This window comes from Propithecus coquereli, unplaced genomic scaffold (assembly GCF_000956105.1).
Source record: "Propithecus coquereli isolate 6110/MARCELLA unplaced genomic scaffold, Pcoq_1.0 Scaffold118, whole genome shotgun sequence".
Taxonomy (NCBI): Eukaryota; Metazoa; Chordata; class Mammalia; order Primates; family Indriidae; genus Propithecus; species Propithecus coquereli.
In genome coordinates, this window is record NW_012135858.1 from 4302576 (window position 1) to 4325812 (window position 23237).

Here is a 23237-nt window from a genome sequence, read left to right on the forward strand (position 1 = left end):
TCATTCAATTTGAGATCTTCCTGGCATAACAAGTGATTTCTTATTGAAACCTGGACATAATGGTATTATGTTGTGACATTCTGGAACTTATATTGTCTGCTTGAGAGTGGTAGGAGTGTCTCATTAATGCTCCCCATGTAGCCTCTATTGATGCAATGAAGTGGGAAGGGCACATTATAGCCTCATTATCATTGAGTGGTGGTGAAGTCTTGACTGCCCATTAATCCTCCTTTGACACAACCTGGCAGAGTGGGGTAGAAGCATCTCATTGTTGCTGGTGGAGGAGGAAGTCCAGGCCCCACCACATGGTCTCCATGGATATTGTGGGGGAGACATCATTACCTCCTGGAGGGGAAAAAAGTCCCCTTCCTTTCCTTCTCTGATACCATCCCAGTAGGAAGGTCGGGGCATCTCATTATAGCCTGTTGGGGAGGAAAGTCAAGCCTCCCCATTCAGCCTTTGCTGGTATGGGTGGGACTACAATTTTTTCTGTGGTGTTTGGCTGGAGTAGACATCAGGCAAATGCCACATAAACTTTTAGGTAGTTATTGTATAAAAGTTTTCTCTCTTTCTAGGCTGCCCCCTTCCTGGTCCTTTGGCTTGAGAGAGCAAACTTTTGTTGGGGTTTATTTTGTCAGTGCCTGTGGCATTTTCAAGGTGTTGACTTCTTCAGCTCTAAGTCTAGAATATATGAGACGGAAAGAAAATCCAGTGATTTCACTACTGCATTGTTCCTTGGGTCCTGAAGTCCCTAGCTACTCTATCATTTTCTCTCTACCTTTAAGAATCTTTTTATTTTTATTTTGTTTTACTTGTTTTTAAATATGTAACGTTTGGGATTTTTAGCTTTACTTAGCAGGAGGAATAGAAATACATCTGCTCCATCTTTCTAGAAGTGGGATTTCTTAGTGCTTCTGACATTTTAGGCTAGATAATTCTGTTTGAGGGGACTGTTCTGTGCATTGTAGAATATTTAGCAGCATCCATGGCCTCATCACTAGAAGCTAATATCACCCCCAATGTGACAATCAAAAATGTCTCCAGATACTGACAAATATCTTTTGGAGTAGGGCAGGGGAAATTGCTCCTGGTTGAGATCTATTGTTTTAGATTATAATATTCTTGAGAATAAGGTCCATTCTTGTTGGTGTCTGCATTCCTCCCAAATTATAACACAGGGACTTGCACAACATAGCAGGCATTTAATGTATTATCAACAGAGATGGATGGGTAGGAAGGATACATCTAGCTGACCTCTTCCACTCAAAGTTCAACCAAATTAAAACATGTTAATTTACTTCTATGATGTCTAACTTTTCCATTCTCTATTTTGAATGGTCTCATCAACTTTGAAAGTAAAATAATACTACACTCTACCAGCAGTGCAATTTTTCATATAGTAACCACTTTGGAAAATTATTTGCCAGAATCTACTAAAAGTAAACCTGTGTGTATTCCATGAATCAGAAGTTCTACCCCAGATATATATCCAACAGAAATGATAAGTACTAGAATGTTCATAGAAGAACTATTTGTACAAACTCCAAAAATGTCAGTTACCGATAGAATGAATAAATTGTGGCCTATATTCACATAACAAGGAGAATGAACGAATGACTTACAACTATATCTAATAAAATGGATGAATGTCACATAATATTGAAGGAAGTCAAACACAAAAGAGTATATACTTTATGATTCCATTTCTGTAAGGAACCCAATAAGAGGCAAAACTAATCTATGTTATTGGCTGCCATAAAATCTTACCACAGAATGAGTGACTTCAACAAAAGTTTGCTAACATCTCTGGAGGCTAGAAATTTGAAATCAAGATGTTGGCAAGGCTGGTTTCTTCTGAGACCTGTCTCCTGGGGCCATCTTCTCCCTGTGTCTTAATATCATCTTCCCTCTATGCCTGTCTGTGTCCAGTCTTTTCTTACAAAGACACCAGTGAGACTGGATTAGGGCCCACCTGAATGACCTCATTTAACCTTAATTATCTCTTTAAAGACCCTATCTCCAAATACAAACACACTCTGAGGTACTGGGGGTCAGGACTTCAACATATGAATTTGGAGGGGTCATAAGTCAGCCCATAACAGTGCCCCTTGGCGGTGGAGAAAGTGACTGAAACAGGCACGCAGGAACCTCTGAGCGGCTGGAAGTGGTCAGTTTCTTAACCCAGGTGCTGCTTATGTGGAGTGTTCAATTTGCAAAAATCCATCACACTGGTTACTATTCAGTATGTATATTACACCTCAATTCAAAGTTCAGTAAAATTGAAAGTGAAAGAAAAAAGAACGTAAGATGAAAGAAAATAGGCTTAAGAAAAGGATGAACTACAAATTGAGCCGCAGATAGACTGAATTATTTAAATCTCGCCCTAATTAGGAATTATTACATGGTCTCTGGCATCCAGGCATCAGATTATTCTCTTGGCTTTTCTGCTTTTATCAATTATTCTCCATAGAGCCCTTAAAAAGACATGTTTTCTTCTCTTATGCCATGTGAGAAAATCCTCAAGGCAGAAATTAAAAATAAATAAATATTCATCAACCCGATTGAGTCACAACTGGTCTTCTTTACCCTGCAGTCAGCACCTCTGGAGGAAGCTTCCAGATACTTTCCTGTTTTGTTTCTTTTTAAATTCACATTTCTTAAGGACAGCTGACACCCTCACTTGAGAAACCTCTCTTTTAAAGCAAGTCACTGAAATTCAGAAAGCAATGTATTTATCACCAGGCAAAGTCCAAAAAGGTAGTTGGGAAGGGATGTTAAGGTAGTGAGACCAAACAGGACTTCGCAGTGGACAGTGGTTAAAATAAACGTGACAGGCAAAAGCATCAAATGGATGCTTCCTATCTGAAGCAACTGTATTAACAGAAAGTATTTGGACAAAGACGCTGCAATTTGAAGGTCAGTATACAAAAAAATTATATATCTTGTATAGCTGATAGAACTTAAGGTTTAAAAATAGCTGGCAAAGTTCTGAGTAAAGAGTAATTCTGAGAATGATAATGCCAGCTGAGATGGAGCAGCCTGTATCACCTTACCAAGAAACAGCAGAAGAAAATTAAAATAGCCACGTAAGATGAAAACAACAAAAACCTGTGCAAAAGCTTACATGAGCTACCAGGGCAGACTGGATTTGAAAAACGAGGTGCCAGAGAAAGGAAGAGCCCGCTGAGTGGAGCCGGACGTTCTGTACCTGTTCTCCCCTTGAGGCAGCGGCTGATTCAAAACTTGCACAGGTGGAGAGGCTGAGACACCAAACAGAAAGCCCTGCGAAGGGGCAGAGAAGTAGGGCAGAGCCTTTATCAGTGTCAAGGGAATTGGGAGCACAAGCAGGAGTTCCGAGCTAGCAGGGCACCGGGAGAGAAGGGAGCTGCAGGGAAGTGAGACGGGAGTCTCAGCATAGAATGCCAGGTTGGCAGTTACTTTCCACACTTGGAAAAATATCATCCCATTAACTTCTAGTTTCTCTTGTGTCTGTCAATACTAAGTGTGGGCAAGGTTGTACAGCAACTGGCACCTGTGTGCACTGCTGGTGAGAGTGTAACTTTGGGAAACTGTTAGGCAGTATTTGGAAAGCCAACACTTATATGCCCCAAGCCTAGCAATCCCACTTCTGGGAAAGACCTAGCAGAAATGCATACATACATGTACCAAAAGACATGTATAAGAATGTTTGTAATATTCAAAAACTGGAAACAATCAAATGTCCATCAAGAGTGGAATAGGTGAATTCTGGTATAGTCACATGATGGTCTACTATACACCAGTGAGAAAGAATGACTTTACAGAAACATGGATGAATTTCACAAATAATGTTTGAAAGCAAGAAGTATATTCTCTGTGGCTATATTCTTATGAAGCTCAATGGTAGTGGTCACAATATTGTTATCTTTGGGAATCGAGTATAATGATTGGGGGGCCTGAGGACCTCTGGGCCCTATGGCTTCACATGGGCGGTGGACACATAGCATGTTCACTTGGTAAAAATTCATGATCTGTTCACTTTCCTGCATGAATGTTAAACTTTAATTAAAAATTACTTTTAAAAGAGGAGGAAATCTAAGACTTCCATTTAGCAATATGACAGTAATATGACAAGACAGATCATCTGAAAACCATCTTAATACATAGCAGCCAGAAGTGCTGTATAAGATACAACCAACACCTTTTGTAAATCAACAAATACATTCTCCAGAAGGGAAAATACCAAGGACCAACACTGGATAAGATACTGATTTTTCTATGCTGAGTTGGGGAAGAAATATTAAAAGATAAACTATAAGAAGTTGCAAAGCCTTGATGAGATTTAGAGATGGAATCGAAACCCCCTGTAAAAATGGTAGAAACCTTGGAGGGCTATATCCTAAATGTAAAATTGCCTAATGGAGAGAAAAACCCATCCTTAGATTAAGTAAAACAATAAACGTTATCTGTCTCAGCCTGGGCTCTGTCTGAAAAAAGTCAACAATGAAAAAGCCTTTCCTGAAAATTTGCAACTGTGGTGGTGTCCTCAGCTGAGTTGGGATCACATTTGTATTTCCTGCTTGTAGCAGGAACCATCAGACAACAGATCTAGAAAGAGCCATAAGGGATAAGTCCAGCTTGTTCTTTCCTTTCACAGAAGAATAGTAAGCAGCATAGAAGCTGGAACCAAACAGATATGTGTCCTCTATCACAAGATTTCTCTTGTTCTGATTTTATATCAGCAATAATTTCAAATGAAGATTTTGCCTTAGAGGGAAGCACCTGTACTTCGTAATTAAGAAGGAACATAATATCCTCGGCTTAGGTGTCTTCCACAGAACAGGCTTTTTAAAAACTGTAATGTTTTTGATTTGACATTTAATTCCACAGACTCTTAATAACCATTCATACAGTCCCTCTCTCAAGGAGCTTTTAATCTTGTGGCACAGAGAAAAGTCATGGGCAAAACGACGTGAATCCAAGCATGTGACGTTCAATTCTTATTTTACTTCATTAGTGCCTTCAACTGGTCCCTCACATAATGTGATTTGAAGATCCTTTCCCATTCCAGTTCATAGGAAATTGAACAAATTTATAACGAGTGGTTGATGAAATTAAAGCCGTTGCAAAGGAAGTGCTCGGGGACCAAAGACTAAACAGAAGCCAGGCGAGTGAAGCAAGGACCATCAGCTATGGAGGACGTTGTGAGTTCTCATGTCTATGGAGGGAGTGTGGCACCACAACTCTGGGAGCACCAGAGGCATGTGTGACGTGAGAAGGAGACCATCCATGCATCACACACATTCTGGAAACGAGAGTGAAGGGAACCTGAGTTGGCTAGAGCTATGGCTGATTGATGCCACCCTTGCTGTCAGAGTGATTCCAGCCAGGACAAAGCTCTCTTGATGCTTATTTGGCCACATGATACCTCACAATAAGTTTGCCAAATCCCCAAACATCACTCGCTAAGACAACACTATGAGTCTGTACACGGGCATGACTGAGTTTAGCTTTTGAAAATTCTCGGAATTCAGTGGATCCCCTAAGCAACCTGGTATGTGGGTCTATTCCACATAGATAAGATTAAATGCACAAAATAATTTTCTCACTTTCAACCGATTATTTTCACATGATGTGACGATTAAAACCTAGTTCAATATGTCACAAAAACAAAAAACCAGGAATGTGTCAGAAAGCCATGATGCCTTTCCACAGCAGCTTCTGAGCTGCCCGTATTAAGCCTGCTAGTAGTCCTGCACCTGCTTCAGACTCATAATAAACTGAGAAAAATCTATGACACATCTTATATTTTAATCCAATAATAAAATGGCATTATTTTCATTTTTATTGTTACAAAAATCTGGAGAAAACCCAGAGGAATGAACAGAAGACTCAGGGGAAATGGGGCTGATTAAGCTAGAAGCTGAGTGTGGCTTCACCTCTTCTCAGGTTATGGTTTTAAGTTCCCACTCTTTACCTGATGCTCAAGGTCCCACCAAAGTAACACGGCTCCACTACTTTGCTTCTGTCCCTCTCTGATACAAACTGGTTGCTACTCTCAGGTCAGGTCTCTCCCTGTCCACTGAGCACACGTGGGGCATCCTGTCTCCATACCTTCCCTCTGCGTGACTTCCCGGAAGATGTGCCCTACTCAAGGCTCTCCCGCCATCTCCCAGGTGTAGGGCTGCTGCGATTTTCCCAGCGCATAGTGCTTTCGCTGGCCACCTCCAGGCCCAAATAGCTCTTCTTCCCTTAAACTCCCACAGCACTTAATGCCATGTTTCATTTGGCACTTACCTTTGTCCTGCTATTTTTGACATTTGATATGTTCAGATCTTATCTCCCCGGCTAAACTGCCTGTCCCTTGAAAGAAGAAACCAGATTCCAATCTGTCACTGCCTAATCCCCCCAGGGGCCTGGCATGGTGCTTTTGTGTCATGGATCTCAGCGCATGACTTTCTGTTTTTCCCTATAAATTTAAGGACAAAAAGATAAAAGTGGAAGGAAAAAAAAAAAGGAAAAGGATAAATTTTGTAGAGACCACTCTGAGATACTTTGAAAGGATAGATTTTGACCTCAAAAGAAAGCATCAAGATGGAACTTCCTCTTTTCCCTGAGAGGCACTCAAGCAGAGTGCTTCTGGTCACCTGTATTTTCTGTGTGACAGGGACATACTTGCACACCATCAGACTTGGACGGGGGTCCTATGACACACAGCCCAAAGCCCACACCAGTTCACATCCCCTCCTTTTCCCCCGTACTATCTCTGCTAGGGCACCGCAGAGCTAAGTGAATAGTAAGAGAAGCATAGCTCCCCTTTGCCATGGTCTGAATGTGTCCCCCCAAATTCACATGCTGAAACTTAATCCCCAGTGTGATGGTATTAGAGGTGGAGCCTTTAAGAGGTGACTAAGTCATAAGGGTGGAGCCCTCATGGATGGGATTGGAGCTTTTATAAAAGGGCTTGAGGGAGTGGGTTCATTGCCTTCCCTCCCTTCCACCCTCTTCTGTCCTTCTGCCATGTGAGGACAGTATTCCTTCCCTCTAGAGGACACAGCAACCTTGGAAACAGAGAGACCGGTCCTCACTAGAACCTGCTGGCACCCTGATCTTGGACTTCCCAGCCTCCAGAACTGTTAGAAATAAATTTCTGTTGTTTACAAGTTACCCAGTCTGAGGTATCTTGTTACAGCAGCACAAGTGGAGTAAGCCACACTTCCCGTACATTAGCTCTGACCAGTGGTGACAGTTTCAAAAGCAAATTGACCAGCTTTGTCCCAGCAGGAACCAGGTTCCTGAATATATAAGCAAATCATCCTGATTTTGTCCAGAGTCACTGTTTACAGTGGTTCTTAAATTTTGCTGCATATGAGAACCACTTGGGCAAGGGGGTGAGTGTGGGGCTTTTAAAATCCCTTATGCCTAGCCACACCATTTAAATATGACTTGCTGGGAAAGGACCCGGGCATCAATGTTTTCAAAAATTTACCAGGTGATTTCGAGGTGCAGCCAAGTTTGAGAAGTAGTGGTTTAACCAGGTCCATTAGAGCATTAATTCTGTGCTGGTAATGGTAGAAAACACTGGCCCATTTGGAAATGGGCAGTGCCTACAGAAGGCAATAGAGACAAAACATATCTTGGATTACCCAGATGGCTGTATATCTAGCTTGTGACTAAGCCAATCTTTAGTGTCTCCATGTTTTTCTCTTCTCTGTGGTCTCTTGGGACACCATTAGCATCTCTACATAAAAGTAAGTAAGAGGGATCTAGACACAATGACACCACATTTCCCTTTCTATTAGTGAGTAGAGAAACTCCCAGTGGTTCTTGCCTTTGTTCGTTACAATTGACTGGGATATTTAAAAATACCCATGCAGGGCCCTATGCTTAGAGATACTGGTTCAACTTGTGTAGAGCTGTGGCTCTTAACTCACCACCTGGTGCTCGCTTAGGCAGCACATATACTAAAAAATTAACTCACCACCTGGAACTCTTTAGAAATGCAAATTTTCTGAGGCCCTATCTCAGACCACTAAATCAAAAACTCGGGTGGAGTGGGGGATGAGGGTGGTAGAAGAAATCTATGTTTTATTAATCAAAAGCCCTTTAGGGAATAATGATGACGTTGAAGTTTGAGAATCACTGGTCTAAGCAAGGCACAGGTTTCAGTGAAAAGTTCCACAGGTGTTTCTACTGGGCAGCCGAGGTGGAGACTCCTGAATTAAGCATTAATAGTACTGGCTTGGGTGATTGACATCTGCCTTTTAATTTTGGTTTCCACGCTCTCCCAATTTCCAGTCCTCCACGAGAAAGAGAGTGCCACTCATTGGGCTGAGTATGAGATCTCTTGTGCCATGTTGAAAAATAATGGCTTTGGTGTTGATGTGTTAAGTCATTTCAACAAGTGAATGAGATCAGCAGTGAAACCCATCTAACTACTCACTCAAACATTTGCCAGGAAAATGCCCCATCCTCATCACCCTCCCCCCAATGAATCAACTGTCCTCCAAAATAAAACAGCCAATTAAGAGTGATTCATAGCCAAATATAACTATCTTTTTTCTTTGATAGAATAAAAATATATGAATATGACGGATCTTCCTCATTTTCAAATGGGCCTTTGGGTAAAAATTTCATGCTCCAGCTGGGCATCCATCTCCTCCTTCAAAGAGAGTTTAATAGTTCAAAAAGTTCAGGGTTTTCACTTCTGCAATGATGGCATTTAGAATTCTAAATTCTAGAGATGGCATGAAAGTCTCTAGCAAGATACGTAATAAATAGAATCTTTATATGAACATCAATTCATACTTTACATGAAAGCGGTTACTGTGCAATGACTAATGCCTCAAAGGGTAGCAAACAGGCTGGCTGTTCTCTTGTTCTGCATTTGGCTGGGCCTGAGGATGTGGGGGAAAGTGTCACTTACCTCCTGTGGAGCTCCAGAGATACACGACAAAGGGTGCAATCTTATGGATCAGTTTATGTCTCTATGAATCTTTGATAAGTCACAAAAACATCTAATAGCCTCAGACAAGAGGGGCAGTTGAGATGGCAAGCATGCCTCTCCGTATACTTGCACCAATGTCAACAGGGCTATGCACTCATGGACAGCTCTGGGGACTCCAATCTGTCTACTGAAAGTTTACCTCGAGGACAGTAGATGTCCGGAGCCCATCGGTTGCACTCATAGTTGTCTGCTGCCTTTTCACAGGTGAAACATTTAAATCCACCAGGATATGGTGTGGCTACAAAGGGATCAAGAGAAAAGATTAGTTTTTAGACTGAGCACAGAATCCTATGAAGTTAGACATTTTCATTTTTTAAAAAAGGATTCTCAAGATAGCTTGGCAGTTTCTTATTTATTATTTTAATTTATTTTTAAGACAGGGTCTTGCTCTGTTGCCAGGGCTAGAGTGCAGTGGCATCATTATAATCATAACTTGCTGCAACCTCAAACTCCTGGGCTCAAGCAATCCACCTGCCTCAGCCTCCCAAGTATCTGGGACTACCGGCACATGCCACCACGCCCAGCTAATTTTTCTAATTTTTATAGAGAAGGGGTCTCACTATGTTGCTCAGGCTGGTCTGGAACTCCTGGCCTCAAGCAATCTTCCCACCTTGGCCTCCCAAAGTGCTGGAAGTACAGGCACGAGCTACAGTGCCTAGCCTTGGCAGTTTCTTAAACTAAACATTCAACTACCATATGACCCAGCAATTTTACGCTTCGGCATTTATCCCTGAAAAATGAACACTTACATTCATACAAAAATCTGTACACAAATGTCCACAGCAATTTTATTTATAATAGCCCAAAACTAGAAACAACCCAAATGTTCTTCAGTGGGTGAATGGTTAAGCTGTGGTATATCCATATATGAAACACTAGACAGCAATAGAAAAGAATGAACTATTACTACATTCAACAACATGGATGAATTTCTAGGGAATTATTCTGAGTGGGGGGAAAAAAGCCAATCCCAAAAGAATACATACTGTATGGTTCCATTTATAAATATTTTTTAAATAAAAGCAATTTAGAAATGTAGATTAGGGGCTGCCAGGGGTTGTGGATGACAGGGGTGTGCTGGGGAGACTTGCAGGGAGGGAAGTGTGAGGCCAATGGGAGGGATCCTTGTGCTCCTGAAACTCTTTAGTGCACTGACTACACAAATCCACCCATGTGACAAAATTGTGCAGAGCTAATCACATACCCACAAATGAATACATGTCAAACTGGAGAAAACTGAATAACATTGTATCAATACCAATATCCTGGTGGTGATTTTATTCTATAGTTTTTCAAAGTGTCACCATTGGGTAAAGGGGATGTAGGGTCTCTCGGTATTATTTCTTACAACTGCATATGACTCTACAGTTACCTCGATAAATTTTTCAATTAAAAAAGGCGTTCTCTGTATTTCTAATAATTTACTCCGTACGTCAACTGACATAAACTTGTCAGCATGTAAATATAAATATTAGTTTGAATCATTAAAAATTTCCTGATGTTTGACCATTTGGATCTACAAAAGTGGCAATTTCTCTAGTTCAATATAACATTTTTATCTGGTCAGACCCAACAATTAAGAATCCCTGGGGACAGTAAGGATCAGCTAAAGGAAGAGTCTTCACTGCTAAAATATACGCTGCTTGTGCAGAGGTGACCCTCCTAAGAGGCCTCTCGGGCCCACGACCATCCTCCCCAGGGCAGGAGACTGAGGGGGACATGGGGACGTGGACACACCTAGGCTACTAGCTGCAGCCTGAGGCCTGAGCCATTCCAGGAGACCCCCCTTACCTATTCCCCTCTCTCTCTACTCCTGAGTTGTCTCTTCCTGCCTTCTGAGGGGACTGTCCTCAGGTGCTTGTTTCCCTTCCATTAAGCTCAGGTGGGGATGTGTCACGTGAGAGCCACGCTCCGGAGAGTGCCCCGCACACCCAGGCCCTTCCCTCAGCGTAAGGATGAGAGCCAACAAGCAATGCCAGGCCCAGTTGTTCCCTGTCCTTTCCACTGATGTGCTTCTAATTGCTTCTTAGCTCTAATCATTTGCTTGCTTTGCTACTTAGAGTTTTGCCTTTAATGTAAACACAACTTGTGCATTTTTTTTTAATTTGTAAAATCACCTGGCCTATTTGAAAGCTGCAGACACTCAAACAGTTCATCTGCAGGAGCCAACTGTTCTCCCTCGCAGATGGCTGAGCCTGCATATCCCACTGGTGGAAATAATCATCTCAGGGTAAATTGCTTTGCCCACATGGAACCAATTAGGTATGTTATCAAAAATAAATGAAGGAGAAGGCAGCAGCTTAAGGCCAGAATTATGGGCCAGATATAACTTTGATTTTCACCTTCTCTAGAATAGCTGCCCATCCACGTACTTGCTTGCAATATTTCACAGAGCTGACTGTGACAATATGCAATAATGTAGCATGATCAGAAGTCATAAGCTGTCTAGAAAAGACAATTAACTGGACTTTTTTATGGGCCCATTGGAGAGTTCTATGTTCCTCCAAGTAGTTGGTGACTTAAATTCATAAACAGAATGATAGAAAGCAATGTGAATCTTCTTACAAAATGATGGAAAGCTTGGACATGGCCATCCAACCACTTCATTTCTAGGAGGCAATTTCACTATGGGGAAAAATGCTCTGCTATCATGTAATTATAATAAAATAGAAGTAAAGTATTTTGTAAGCTACAAATAAGTAATTTTTATATCTTTACATTACCTGCCTAGAAAAGTGGGTTACATTTGAACTGAAAGATTCTATTTAGGTGAGTACAGGCATACCACACTGTATTGCACTTCATGCAGATATTGCATTTTTTACAAATAGAAGGTTTGTGGCAATCCTGTGTCAATTAAATCTTTGGGCGCCATTTTTCCAATAGCACATGCTCATTTCTTGTCTCTGTGTCATATTTTGGTAATTCTCACAATATTTCAAATTTTTTCATTATTAGCATATCTGTATGGTCATCTGTGATCAGTGATCTTTGATGTTACTATTATAATTGTTTGGCGGTGTCAGGAACGACACCTTCATAAGAAGATGAACTTAATTTATAAATGTGTATGTTCTGACTGCGGGACTAACTGGCATTCCCTGTCTCTCTTCCTCTCTTCAGGCCTCCCTATTCCTTAAGACACAACGATATTGACATTAGGCCAATTAATAACCCTATAATGGCCACTAATTGTTCAAATGAAAGGAAGAGTTGCACATCTCTTACTTTAAATAAAAAGCTGGAAATGATCAAGCTTGGTAAGGAAGGCATGTCAAAAACCAAGATGGGCTGAATACTAGGCCTCTTGTACCAAACAGCCAAGTTGAAATGCAAAGGAAAAGTTCTTGAAGGAAATTATAAATGCTACCCAGTGAATACATGAATGATAACAAAGTGAAACAAACTTCTTGCTGATATGGAGAAAGTTTGAGTGGTCTGGATATAAGATCAAAACAGCCACAACACTGCCTTAAGCCAAAGCCTAAACCCCAACTCTCTTCAATTCTATGAAGGCTGGGAGACATGAGGAAGCTGCAGAAGAAAAATTAGAAGCTAGCAGAGGTTGGTTCATGAGGTTGAAGGAAAGAAGCCACTTCCGTAACATAAAAGTTCAAGATGAAGTAGAAAGTGCTGCAGCAAGTTATCCAGAAAATTTAGCTAAGATCACTGATGAAGGTGGCTACACTAGACAATAGATTTTCAGTGTAGATGAAACAGCTTTATACTGGAAGAAGATGGCATCTAAAACTTTCATAGCTAGAGTGAAGTCCATGCCTGGCTTAAAAGCTTCAAAAGACAGGCTGATTCTCTTGTTAGGGGCTAATGCAGCTGGTGACTTTAAGTAGAAGCCATTAAGTAGAAGCTCATTTACCATTCTGAAAATCCCAGAACCCTTAAGAATCATGCTAAATCTACTCTGTCTGTGCTCTGTAAATAGCACAACAAAGCCTAGATGACAGCACATCTCTTTGGTTTACTGAATATTTTAAGCCCACGGTTGAGACCTACTGCTCAGAAAAAAGATTGAAAATATTATTGTTCATTGACAGTACACCTGGTCACCCAAGTTCTCCTATGGAGATGTACCAAGAGATTAGTGTTATTTTCATGCCTGCTAACACACCATCCACTCTGAAGCACATGGAGCAGGGAGTAATTTTGACTTTCAAATCTTCATATTTGAGATATGCATTTTATAAGGCTATAGCTGCCATACATAGTGAATCCTCTGCTGGACCTGGGCAAAATAAATTGAAAATCTTCTAGATAGGATTCACCATTCTAGATGCCAATAAGAACATTTGTGATCATGCGAGGTCAAAGTATCAACATTAACAGGTGTTTGGAAGAAGTTGATTCCAACTCTCACGGATGACTTTGAGGGATTCAAGACTGCAGGGGAGGATGTAATTGCTGATATGATGGAAATAGCAAGAGAACTAGAATTAGGAGTGGAGCCTGAAGATGGGACTGAATTGTTGCAATTTCATGATAAAACTTAAATGGATGAGGAGTTGCTTTTTATGGATTAACAAAGAAAGTGGTTTCTTAAGATGGAATCTACTCCTGGTGAAGCTGCTGTGAACATTGCTGGAATGACAACAAAGGATTTAGAATATTATAGCAACTTAGTTGATAAAGCAGTAGCAGGGTTTGAGAGGATTGACTCCAATTTTGAAAGAAGTTCTACTGTGGGCAGAATGCTATCAAAGAGGATTGCATGCTATAGAGAAATCTTCTGTGAAAGGAAGAGTCAGTTGATGTAACAAACTTTACTGTTGTTTTAACAAATTGCCACAGCCACCCCAACCTTCAGCAACCACCACCCTGATCAGTCAGCAGCCATCAACATCGAGGCAAGATCTTCCACCAGCAAAAATATTACAACTCACTGAAGGCTCAGATGATCATTAACATTATTTAGCAATAAAGTGTGTATACATTGTCAATAAAGTGCGTATATTGTTTTTTTAGACATAATGTTATTGTACCCTTAATAGACTACAGTCTAGTGTAAATGTCACTTTCCTATGAACTGGGAAACCAAAAAAATTGTGTAGCTTTATTGCAATATTCCCTTTGTTGTGGTAGTCTGGAATCAAGCTGGCACTATCTCCTAGGTATGCCTGTACATGCCTGAAGAATTAAAAAAACAAAAACAAAAACAGGTCCTCAAATTCCAAAGCCATTCAATATTCTTACAGATATTTTAATTAGCTTATTTTTATACATACCATTATGAGGAAAACCATACAAAATATTTCAGGAAATTATCCTGATTGGATACATTAAAAATAGCTTTCCTATCAAGTTTAAAATAATATATAAATAACTTTAAAAGATAGGACTTTAAAATAGTTTGTAAAATTTGAAGTGGAATGATCAAAGTAGAAGTTTTCAAAAAAGGTTATAAAGAATTTGTCAAAGAACAGCATTTCTCAAAAAATGTTCATCGTATTCACCAAGGTTCACGACTGCAAGCTAGCCGTACCACTTCAGTTTGCATGATTAATTCACTAGGGCATCCAATTTTATCATCTGTCACTGCAGCCAGTAAAATTTTTGGCTGGAATATTGAATTAGTTATTCCTGCAAACTTTCCCATCAAAGAGATAAATTAAGAACTTAATTAAGAATGAAAATTGACAATCCAACTGTTCCAAGAACAAACTTATTGAAATGCTAACACTAATAAGGTGTAGTGTTCTCAAATTTAGATTATTTAATAGACTTTTCAAAATGATCATTTGCAAGACTAGTGACATATTAAATTAAACCCTATTATTTCTTACATAAGTAGGGCTGGACTCAGAAATCAACCCAATGTATACTGAAATTTATACAGGAACGTGAACTAAAATATCATGACAACAAAATGAAGCTTTGCTTCAAAGCATTTATCTCTGATTGAGTTTATCAGCACATATCATTAGCAATGAACCAGATTATCTCATTTTTGGTGAGTATGATTTTAAAATCTACAGCCTCCTATTTGCGCACAAGTTTAATATCTGCTTAAAGGAGGTCTTATTGACTCTTGGCAGGTAGAAATGATCAGGGAATTATCACACCCTGTTTAGTGACAAATCTCTGCAAACATACTCAGCTTTAAGTGGCTAATTATAGTACAATACCAAGTAAATGGTTAAATTCTTCCTTCTGGAAATATTTTGCCAAAAATAAGGTCTACAGATGAACAATTATCCCCAGTAACTTGCTAATTGATACTGCATCTGATAAAGAGGTTTTTTTAAAAAGAACGGAAGGAGGCTTCTAAGAGATGTGCCATTTTCTTCTTTGTTACTTCAAAGCATTATAGAGCAAGCAGAGTTTCAAATTGTTGTGGCCCCAGCTGTGAATGAATCTAATTTGGCTCTTGATCACAGAGTTAATAAGCTTAGTACTCTGAATTTCAGGGCATAAGTCCTTGGTCCCTTATGAGAAGGTGATTGTAAAGAAAAAAAAGAAACACCAAAGTGCCCAGTTACTTCCTGTAAAATAATCTGTCCATTAACTCTCATGGTCAGCGGTAGTTCAACCGACCATAATTCATTTGTAAGGCATCAGAAAAGATTTAGTCTTTGTTTCCATCTCTTGGAACTTTTGCCTGGACAAAGGCCTTCAGTCACCAAAAACGTGGTGAGAACAGACTTGTTTTTGAAAGGTATGCTGATGTGTAATGCATCCAAACTTTTTTCTATTCTTATCTAATCAATTTCCATTGTTTTTAGAAACTGGATACAAATACAAAAATTCTAGACATCTAATAAATTTATCTCCCTTCTCAGTCTACTTGGCAACAAAATATTGTTAGTATAATTTTAATACGAATATATTTCCAATAAAAATGCATTTCCTAGTACCTTTCTAGAGAGTCCCCTTACCCTCCAAGACTTACACGATACAGGATTGTGAACAAATTTACTGGCCTTATACATGGGCACAAACAAGCCCTCTGCAGGAATGCAGTTATTTGGTGCACATGATTAAGGAAAGACTCAAAACATGCAACCAGAGGAAAACTGAATATTCTTAGGAAATTTTCTATTCTAAGGAAAGAAAAGGCCATGAACAGGTTGCAGCCATTTAGTATATTAAGCTTTGCTGTCTCGTGTGATGTCTGACTACCAAATAAGAAGCTCCACTTCTCTTAATAGCACTCTTGTTTTAAAGATTTTTATTAGACTTCAGTATTTTAATCACAAGCTGGTAAGAAATTCATCATTTTTCACATGAAAAAAAACCTGTATATGGATTATAGAAAAGAATATTATTGAGGACTCTGCTTTAAGTTTGAAAGCCATAAAGCTTATTTCTTTTAAAGGTTCAGAAACTTCAAAGATTAGGAAACCAGAGAGCAAAAGGAGATTAGTCGTGGGATGCTGAATTTTCCCAACCACAGTTCCAATCTCACTCAAGTTATTATCAATGAGGGCTGTTCCGGGCCCATGAGAAATGGGTTTATATTGTCTGGTACTGACAACCCTGTGTCTTCTGGCACCTCCATCACCACCGTATTTCTCCTTGTGCCGGTTTCCAGCTTCTATACGTAATATTAATGAAATCTGGCTCACTGACCCAAAGAAAGCTGTTTTTGCCTCCATCTCCAAATTAAGGTGATTATATAAAAAATTCAGAATCAAACTAATCCCACTCTAGCCTCATATATTCTTTATGGTCCGGGTTCAACAGAAACCTGCTTATTTGTAGAGATCACTCCATCTAAATGTGGTCTAGTGCTCAAGGACAGAGAACCATGCCATTTAAAAAATCAAAGTGTAAAAACACACCTGACAAACTTCTGAAATAGTTCAGAGAAATGTGAAGGTAACACTGATTTAAAGTGGGCAGAATAAACAAAGGTCTGCCCCGTAGGAGCTACTCATGGTAACGTCAATCTAAGAAGAATTTATACAGCTCTCCTCATGATCAGTTACGGAGACACTATTGACAGCTTGGGCCCTGATCTGCTGGTGAATCGTCTACTTATTATCTATTCTTCTATCCTTCTCCATACTTCACAGTCAAACCAGAAAACCCCACCAATTCTTTACATCTGCTGAATTCCTTCTCATCAGGCCATCGCTCTATTTAATTAACAGTGGTCACATGAGCATTTTCCATCAACTTCTAAAGACCAGAAGTGATTCTCCTCTGGCTGGCAGGGCTCATCCTTCAAGACCTCATTCTGAAATTGACTTTCCAAATAGGAGCCCACCACCTCGGGCACTGACCCACCACCCCACTGAGGCACAAGTCGTCTGTGCGCTTGTTTCATTCTCATTTGCTTAAGTCCAATCGCCTTAATTTCCCTTCCCACCCTGTGTATACAATCACAGCCTCAGAGAAGGTCAGGCATGGGTCCGTTTTGTGGTCCGATTACTACTGAGTCTGTCACTGAGGCTGACAAAGAACACCAAAGAAATTGGAAACCCTGGCAATCCACCCTAAGGGACTAAAATCTAGGTTTTTGTTTCTCCAAGTCTAATAAAGAAATATGCCTGTTTGGAGAATAGAATGAAATGCAATCTAGAAAACAGAACAAGTACCAAAACATCTTCTTCTCTTGTATATTATTTTAAAAAGTTAAAAGTCCTACAAAAATAGTCAGCCAGGTAAGTTTTCCATACGATTAACCAGTGGGCACCGAGACTATACTAGTGAGAGGGAATAGTGACAATAAATCTAAAGAAATTATTTGCAGCCTATCAAAACTATATTTGGAGTAATAGAAAATTAGGGCAGTATATTTTGAGCACCCCAGTTTACTGTCTGAGCCAATGATGACAATATAAACAGCCATTCAATTGCCTGGCATGGGATGGGCTTGGTATTTTACAGATATTATTTCTGGTCCATAAAGTAATGCTACAGAGTATGTATTATTTTGCCACTTTAGAAATGAGGAAATTAGCACTTTAAAAAATTCCCCTAACATTCCTTCAGCAGTTACTACATCTCACACTCAGTGATAAGTGCTTCATGTGCATTATTTTATTTAATCTTCACAAAGTTAGGGAATTTATTTCAATTGAAAAGGCTACAAAGCAACTGAGCTAGTTGCTGACCCAAGATCAGCTGGACTCCAAGCCCCTGGGCTCTCTGTGTACCACCTCTTGGCCAAACCAGAACATGTAGATATTAAATATTCTAACTCTGTGGGAGAGCAGGAGTCTGACTGGCTGCCTCCACTCTGTAGACTAGAACAGCCCTGGAAGAGCCTCAGAAGCAAGGACTATGTTTTAGTTGCCTTTATACCTTTCATGCCCACCACAATCCTTGACACGCACTGGCCACTCAAGCAATATTTGCTAAGCAGAACATTTCAAAATTTGCCTTGGGGCAAAAGCTGAAGGTCAGAACACACACAATATATCCAGCTCTCACTGCAGCAGGAGCAATACAGAGAGGATTCATACAAAAATAAAAGAGACAAGATAAACACAGAGATGGAGACCAAAAGAGGAAGTCAAACTTCTATGCTTCCCAAAGCGTGATCCATAGAATATCTGCAGCAGAAGTGCCTGGAATTCCTACTGAAAGCAAAAAGCCACAGGTATAGCCTAAGGTATTTGCAGATGAGAAACTCTAGGGCAAGGATCTGGGAATCTACATATTATGCACTCCCTAGATAATTCTTAAACACAGGAAACCAAAAGGCACAGGGCACAGGAAGTTGTGGGAGGCAATTATGCTGAGACTGAGAATTAGATGCTCAGAGAGGAAGACCAGCTATTATCTTACCTATAGAGGACTGATCTTTTACAAACAATCCTCCTCTGGGGACATGGCAGTAAACTTTGATAACTGACTTAGGGCTGGCAGGAGTACAAGGGAAGAGTATTCAGAATCAGAAGGATTGTGTAGGGAACAGAGAAAACAAGCCCAATCATTTGCCTTCAAAAAAAAAAAAAAACTTGCTGTGAAAACATGAGGTTAATGCATAAATCATCTTTTGTTAATTACTCCATCCCCTAATTAAATCACCAGAGGTTTCCCCTGCATTAAAGGCTGCCTTCTCCTGGCCATTTTTCAACCCACTTCTTATTTGAAATAAAGTGGCATTTCTGCAGCAAAGAGAACAGTCTTACTTGAAGGGTGGAGGTAGATAATGTCCTTCACGGTGAAGTCTCGGGACTGAGCGGCTCTCAGGCAATCAGACAGCAGGCTCAGGAGCAGGAGCCAGGCCAGAGCAGGGCCAGGTCCCATGGCAGACCGAAGCGTCACTCATGCAGAGGGCCTGGGAGTGGGGACTCGGGACGACAGGAGAGAACGTGCACCTGCAACACGAAGAGAGACTCATCTCAGTGTCCACCTGGAGACAGCAGCGGAGGCTTGGCTGAGCTCCCACGTGGGTGAGATGTGCCGGGGAGGGAGGGAGCTGAGAGCACAGGATGTGGGGAAACATGGAGAGAAACTTTATAAACAGTAAATTTAGAGCACTTAGAACATTCCAGCCCAGATCTATTCTTAATCAGGTTGCTAAAGCTCCATTGGTAGCTGTCCCTCTCATATCCACCAGAGATGGTATCAAGAGAAATTGAATTTTAATGAAATCCAGCCATTTTTGCCAGGAGGCCAGGGGATGGCTGTTGGAGCGCAACAGTAAAGAAGCCAGGGGCAAAAGCTCAGAAGCGTCTCCCTGATGGCAGTGCTGGCCTGGCAGGGAGCGCGGCCTTACTGGGCAGTGGTGCCCATGCAACCTCTACAAGGCAGACTTTCAGGTCTGGGGAAACAAAGAAATACAGGTTAGTTGACCTCTCCAAAACCAAAAAGTGCCTCAATAACACAAAATCTCCTTAACATAACTAATATTTGTTGGCCAGGTACTACTGAAGTCCTTTACATATACCAATTTGTTCTCCCAACAGCTCTATGATGTAGACACTATTATTACCCCATTTTGAGCAAACTGAGGTCCGGCAAGTGAGTAGAGGCACCGACTCTTACCCAGTCAGCGTGGCTTTCGAGTCTGCATTTTTAAACACTAGGCGATGCTGCATTTCTCCTAAGACTGATGCAAGGTGTACAAACAAAAACTGATAAGATCTAGGTATGATGGTAGCACTAAGCAATCATCTACTTCGTCTTTTATCCTGATTCTGTCCTTTGCACTCAAAATCGAGGACAGTAAAAATCTGTGATAGGGTTGAATTGTCCGGCTTACTTGGAATACAGAGATGTATCTTGATTTTTTTGTGTGCCATTTGCTTGCCATCTTCTTGGTTTCCAGTAAAGCTTGTTCTTCGTATTCTACTATTTTTCCAAGCACCATCATCTCTATTGCTCATGCAAGGGGTCGAGTTTAGATACTCATTTTATTTTAACCTGGCTGAAAAACCATGATTTGGATATTTTGTTTACAGATTTTAATACGAATATTCAACAAGATTTTTAAATAGCATAACAAAATAATTCTAAAAATACTTTGTAAAAACAAATAGATAATGAGTAAATATATTATGAAATAGGAACTCAATACAGAAAATCAATATGGCCTAATTGGATGTTAGAATATACTACAAAACAATATTAATTAAAACAGAATGATAGAAAGTATAAAAATGAGGCCAGGCACGGTGACTCATGCCTGTAACACTCTGGGAGGCCGAGGCAAGAGGAGTGCAAGACCAGCCTGAGCAAGAGGAAGACTCCATCTCTACAAAAAAATAGAAAAATTAAGTCAGGCATGGTGGTGTGCGCCTATACTCCCAGCTATTCAGGAGGCTGAGGCACGAGAGGCTGAGCTAGGTTGACGCCACGGCACTGTCTGAGCAAGAGGAAGACCTCATCTCTACAAAAAAAAAAAAAGAAAAGAAAAGAAGAAGAAAAATTAGTCGGGCATGGCAGTCCATGCCTGTAGTTTCAGCTACTCAGGAGCCTGAGACAAGAGGATCACTTGAGCCCAGGAGTTTGAGGTTTCAGTGAGCTATGATGACACCACTGCACTATAGCCCAGGTGACAGAGTGAGACCCTGTCTCAAAAAAAAAAAGTATAAAAATGAATTTGGAAAATGAAACACTGTAAAGAGCCCAGAAATAAACCCAACTATATAATACAAACAATTTTACAAAATTATGGAACAATATTAAATGAATAATATTACAACTTGATTAAAATTTTGAAAAACAATAACTGAAACCAAACCAATCATTTAAATTACCTCCAGATGTATTAGTGTGTTCATTATTTTTTTAAAAATTGGCAAACTGTTAGAAAATAGAGCTCTTATCACCTGTAACAGCTTGATGACACCAGCCTTGCCAATCTCAAGCTCACTATGCTAACTTCTGTCTACAATTTGATTCCCTTCATAAATGTGACTGCCAGGCACTGTGCTAGTCCTTTGGTTAAGCAATTTGATGAGAAAACAAATGAACAAACAAATATCAACGGTACCTTTCCCTTGCAAGTTAGCAACCAAGTGACAGAGACAACCATTATCTCATACTATTATAAATGAATGCAGTGGCACTTCGTTTCACACTCATCCTGGCTTTTCTCTGCCAGTGTGGTGAGGTTGGTAAGGTGATGCTGCAGGTGACGGACAGATCCGCACAGCACCCCGTGGAGACACAACTGCACCTCCGCCAACACGCCATCAACACCCAGTCTGCAGCAGAGCTCAGTTTGAGAGTCAGAGATCAAATTGGCATGAACATTATATTTGTAACTGTAAACATAAATGTGAACAAATGTATGCAGACAAAAGACTGGAAAGGAAAATACAAAATAAAGATAGTAAAGACACAGTGTATTAGTCTGCTCAATCTGCCATAACAAAGTACCATAGCCTGGGTGGCTTACACAGCAAAGATTTATTACTCCCAGTTCTGGAGACTGGAAGCCCAAGATGAGGGTGTTGGCAGAGCTGGTCTCTCCTGAGGCCTCTCTCCTTGGCTTGCAGATGGCTGCCTTCTCGCTATGCCCTCTGTGCCTGCACAGTCCTGGTGTCTCTTCCTCTTTCTATAAGGACACCGGTCAGGTTGGATCAGGGCCCCATCTTTACGACCTCATTTAGCCTCAGCTACCTCCTTAACGGCCCTATCTCCAAATGCAGTCACATGCTGCGATACTGGGGGTTAGGGCTTCAGCACGTGAATTTGGGGGGAATACATTTCAGCCCATTGCACAGGGTTCTTTTTAGAGAACATTTCCTTCACATGACATGTCACAGCGATGTTGTTTCATAGTTGTAATATATTGTAAATGATCTGAGATGCCACAGAGTGCTGTATGGTCCTGCCTGGGTTGTAGACCTGGTTGCTCCTCAGCGCAGAAACTTCCCCTGCCTCAGACTCCGGCCACAGAAAAGGCGCAGGCAGCCCCTGTGGAAGGGATGGGAACATTCGCCTCAGACTCTTCTAATACCTCGGAGAAGGTCTCCTGCCCTCCACTTATGCCTTTTGTCAGCTCGTTCTGTGTTTTGCCGTAAAAAGCAGAAGAAAAAAAAGGCAATGGAACCGCCAAAAAAAAAAAAAGAATCCAGATCCATGCTGCAGAATAAAGCTTAATTTGAAGTCATGTATACTCTTACCATGTCTCTTATGACCCAAAATATGATCAGGTGGGAGTGGGAAGTGTCTTGGAGAGATATTTAAAACTTTGCCAGTAATATTAAGAATGTAGAAACTGGTCTTCATACTAAAGTAAATCAAACAGCAAAGCAAACTCATGGCAAAATTTAAATTTAAATTGATGAGGATTAAGTATGGCAGAACTTTTGTTTCAGTTACTTTTTTGCAAAAGGAAAAAATGGATTTAGAAAACTATGTGGCATCGATTTAATTTTTAATTTACTCTTCCACAGTAATCGTATGCGGCATTTTGCATTTTTGTTTTATTCCTTTTAATAGTGTATTGAAATTGCCTAATATGCTTCCCCTCCCCCATCATGCCACTTTTCGATCATCTAATTGGCGTCTGCAAACATCTAACTGCAGAAATGAGAGCAAGCGAATACCCCCACAGACCTCCCCTGTGGTGGGACAAACAGCCTGGGTTTGACAGCAAGTGTTAATTATTAATCTTTAAAAAGGTGACAATAAAGAGCTCAGGTATAGAATTTAAATTTAGCCTCTCCTAGGAGAAGTTTCTTTTTGTAGCTCCTGCCTACTCACTAAGACCTACTCAATGCCAGAATACGCTAGAAGGCACATCATTTTGAAATGTTTCTAATCTCCTTCGCACTAGAAACATAGGGAGAAAAATTTTAGTAGAGAATTAGCTAAGCTCGTAAAATCCAAA

At 40.4% G+C, this 23237-nt stretch overlaps 1 protein-coding gene across 1 annotated transcript in view; it reads right to left on the minus strand.

Moving 5' to 3' along the window:
* The window catches only part of LYPD6 (LY6/PLAUR domain containing 6), a 129052-nt gene that overhangs the window by 12136 nt on the left and 93679 nt on the right, over positions 1 to 23237 (minus strand). The window contains exons 2-3 of the mRNA XM_012659278.1: positions 19081 to 19269; positions 9126 to 9224 (exon numbers count right to left, since the gene is read on the minus strand). Of these exons, the coding sequence (XP_012514732.1) occupies positions 9126 to 9224; positions 19081 to 19198 (217 nt within the window). The 5' untranslated portion in view covers positions 19199 to 19269. The remainder of the gene's footprint in view (positions 1 to 9125; positions 9225 to 19080; positions 19270 to 23237) is intronic.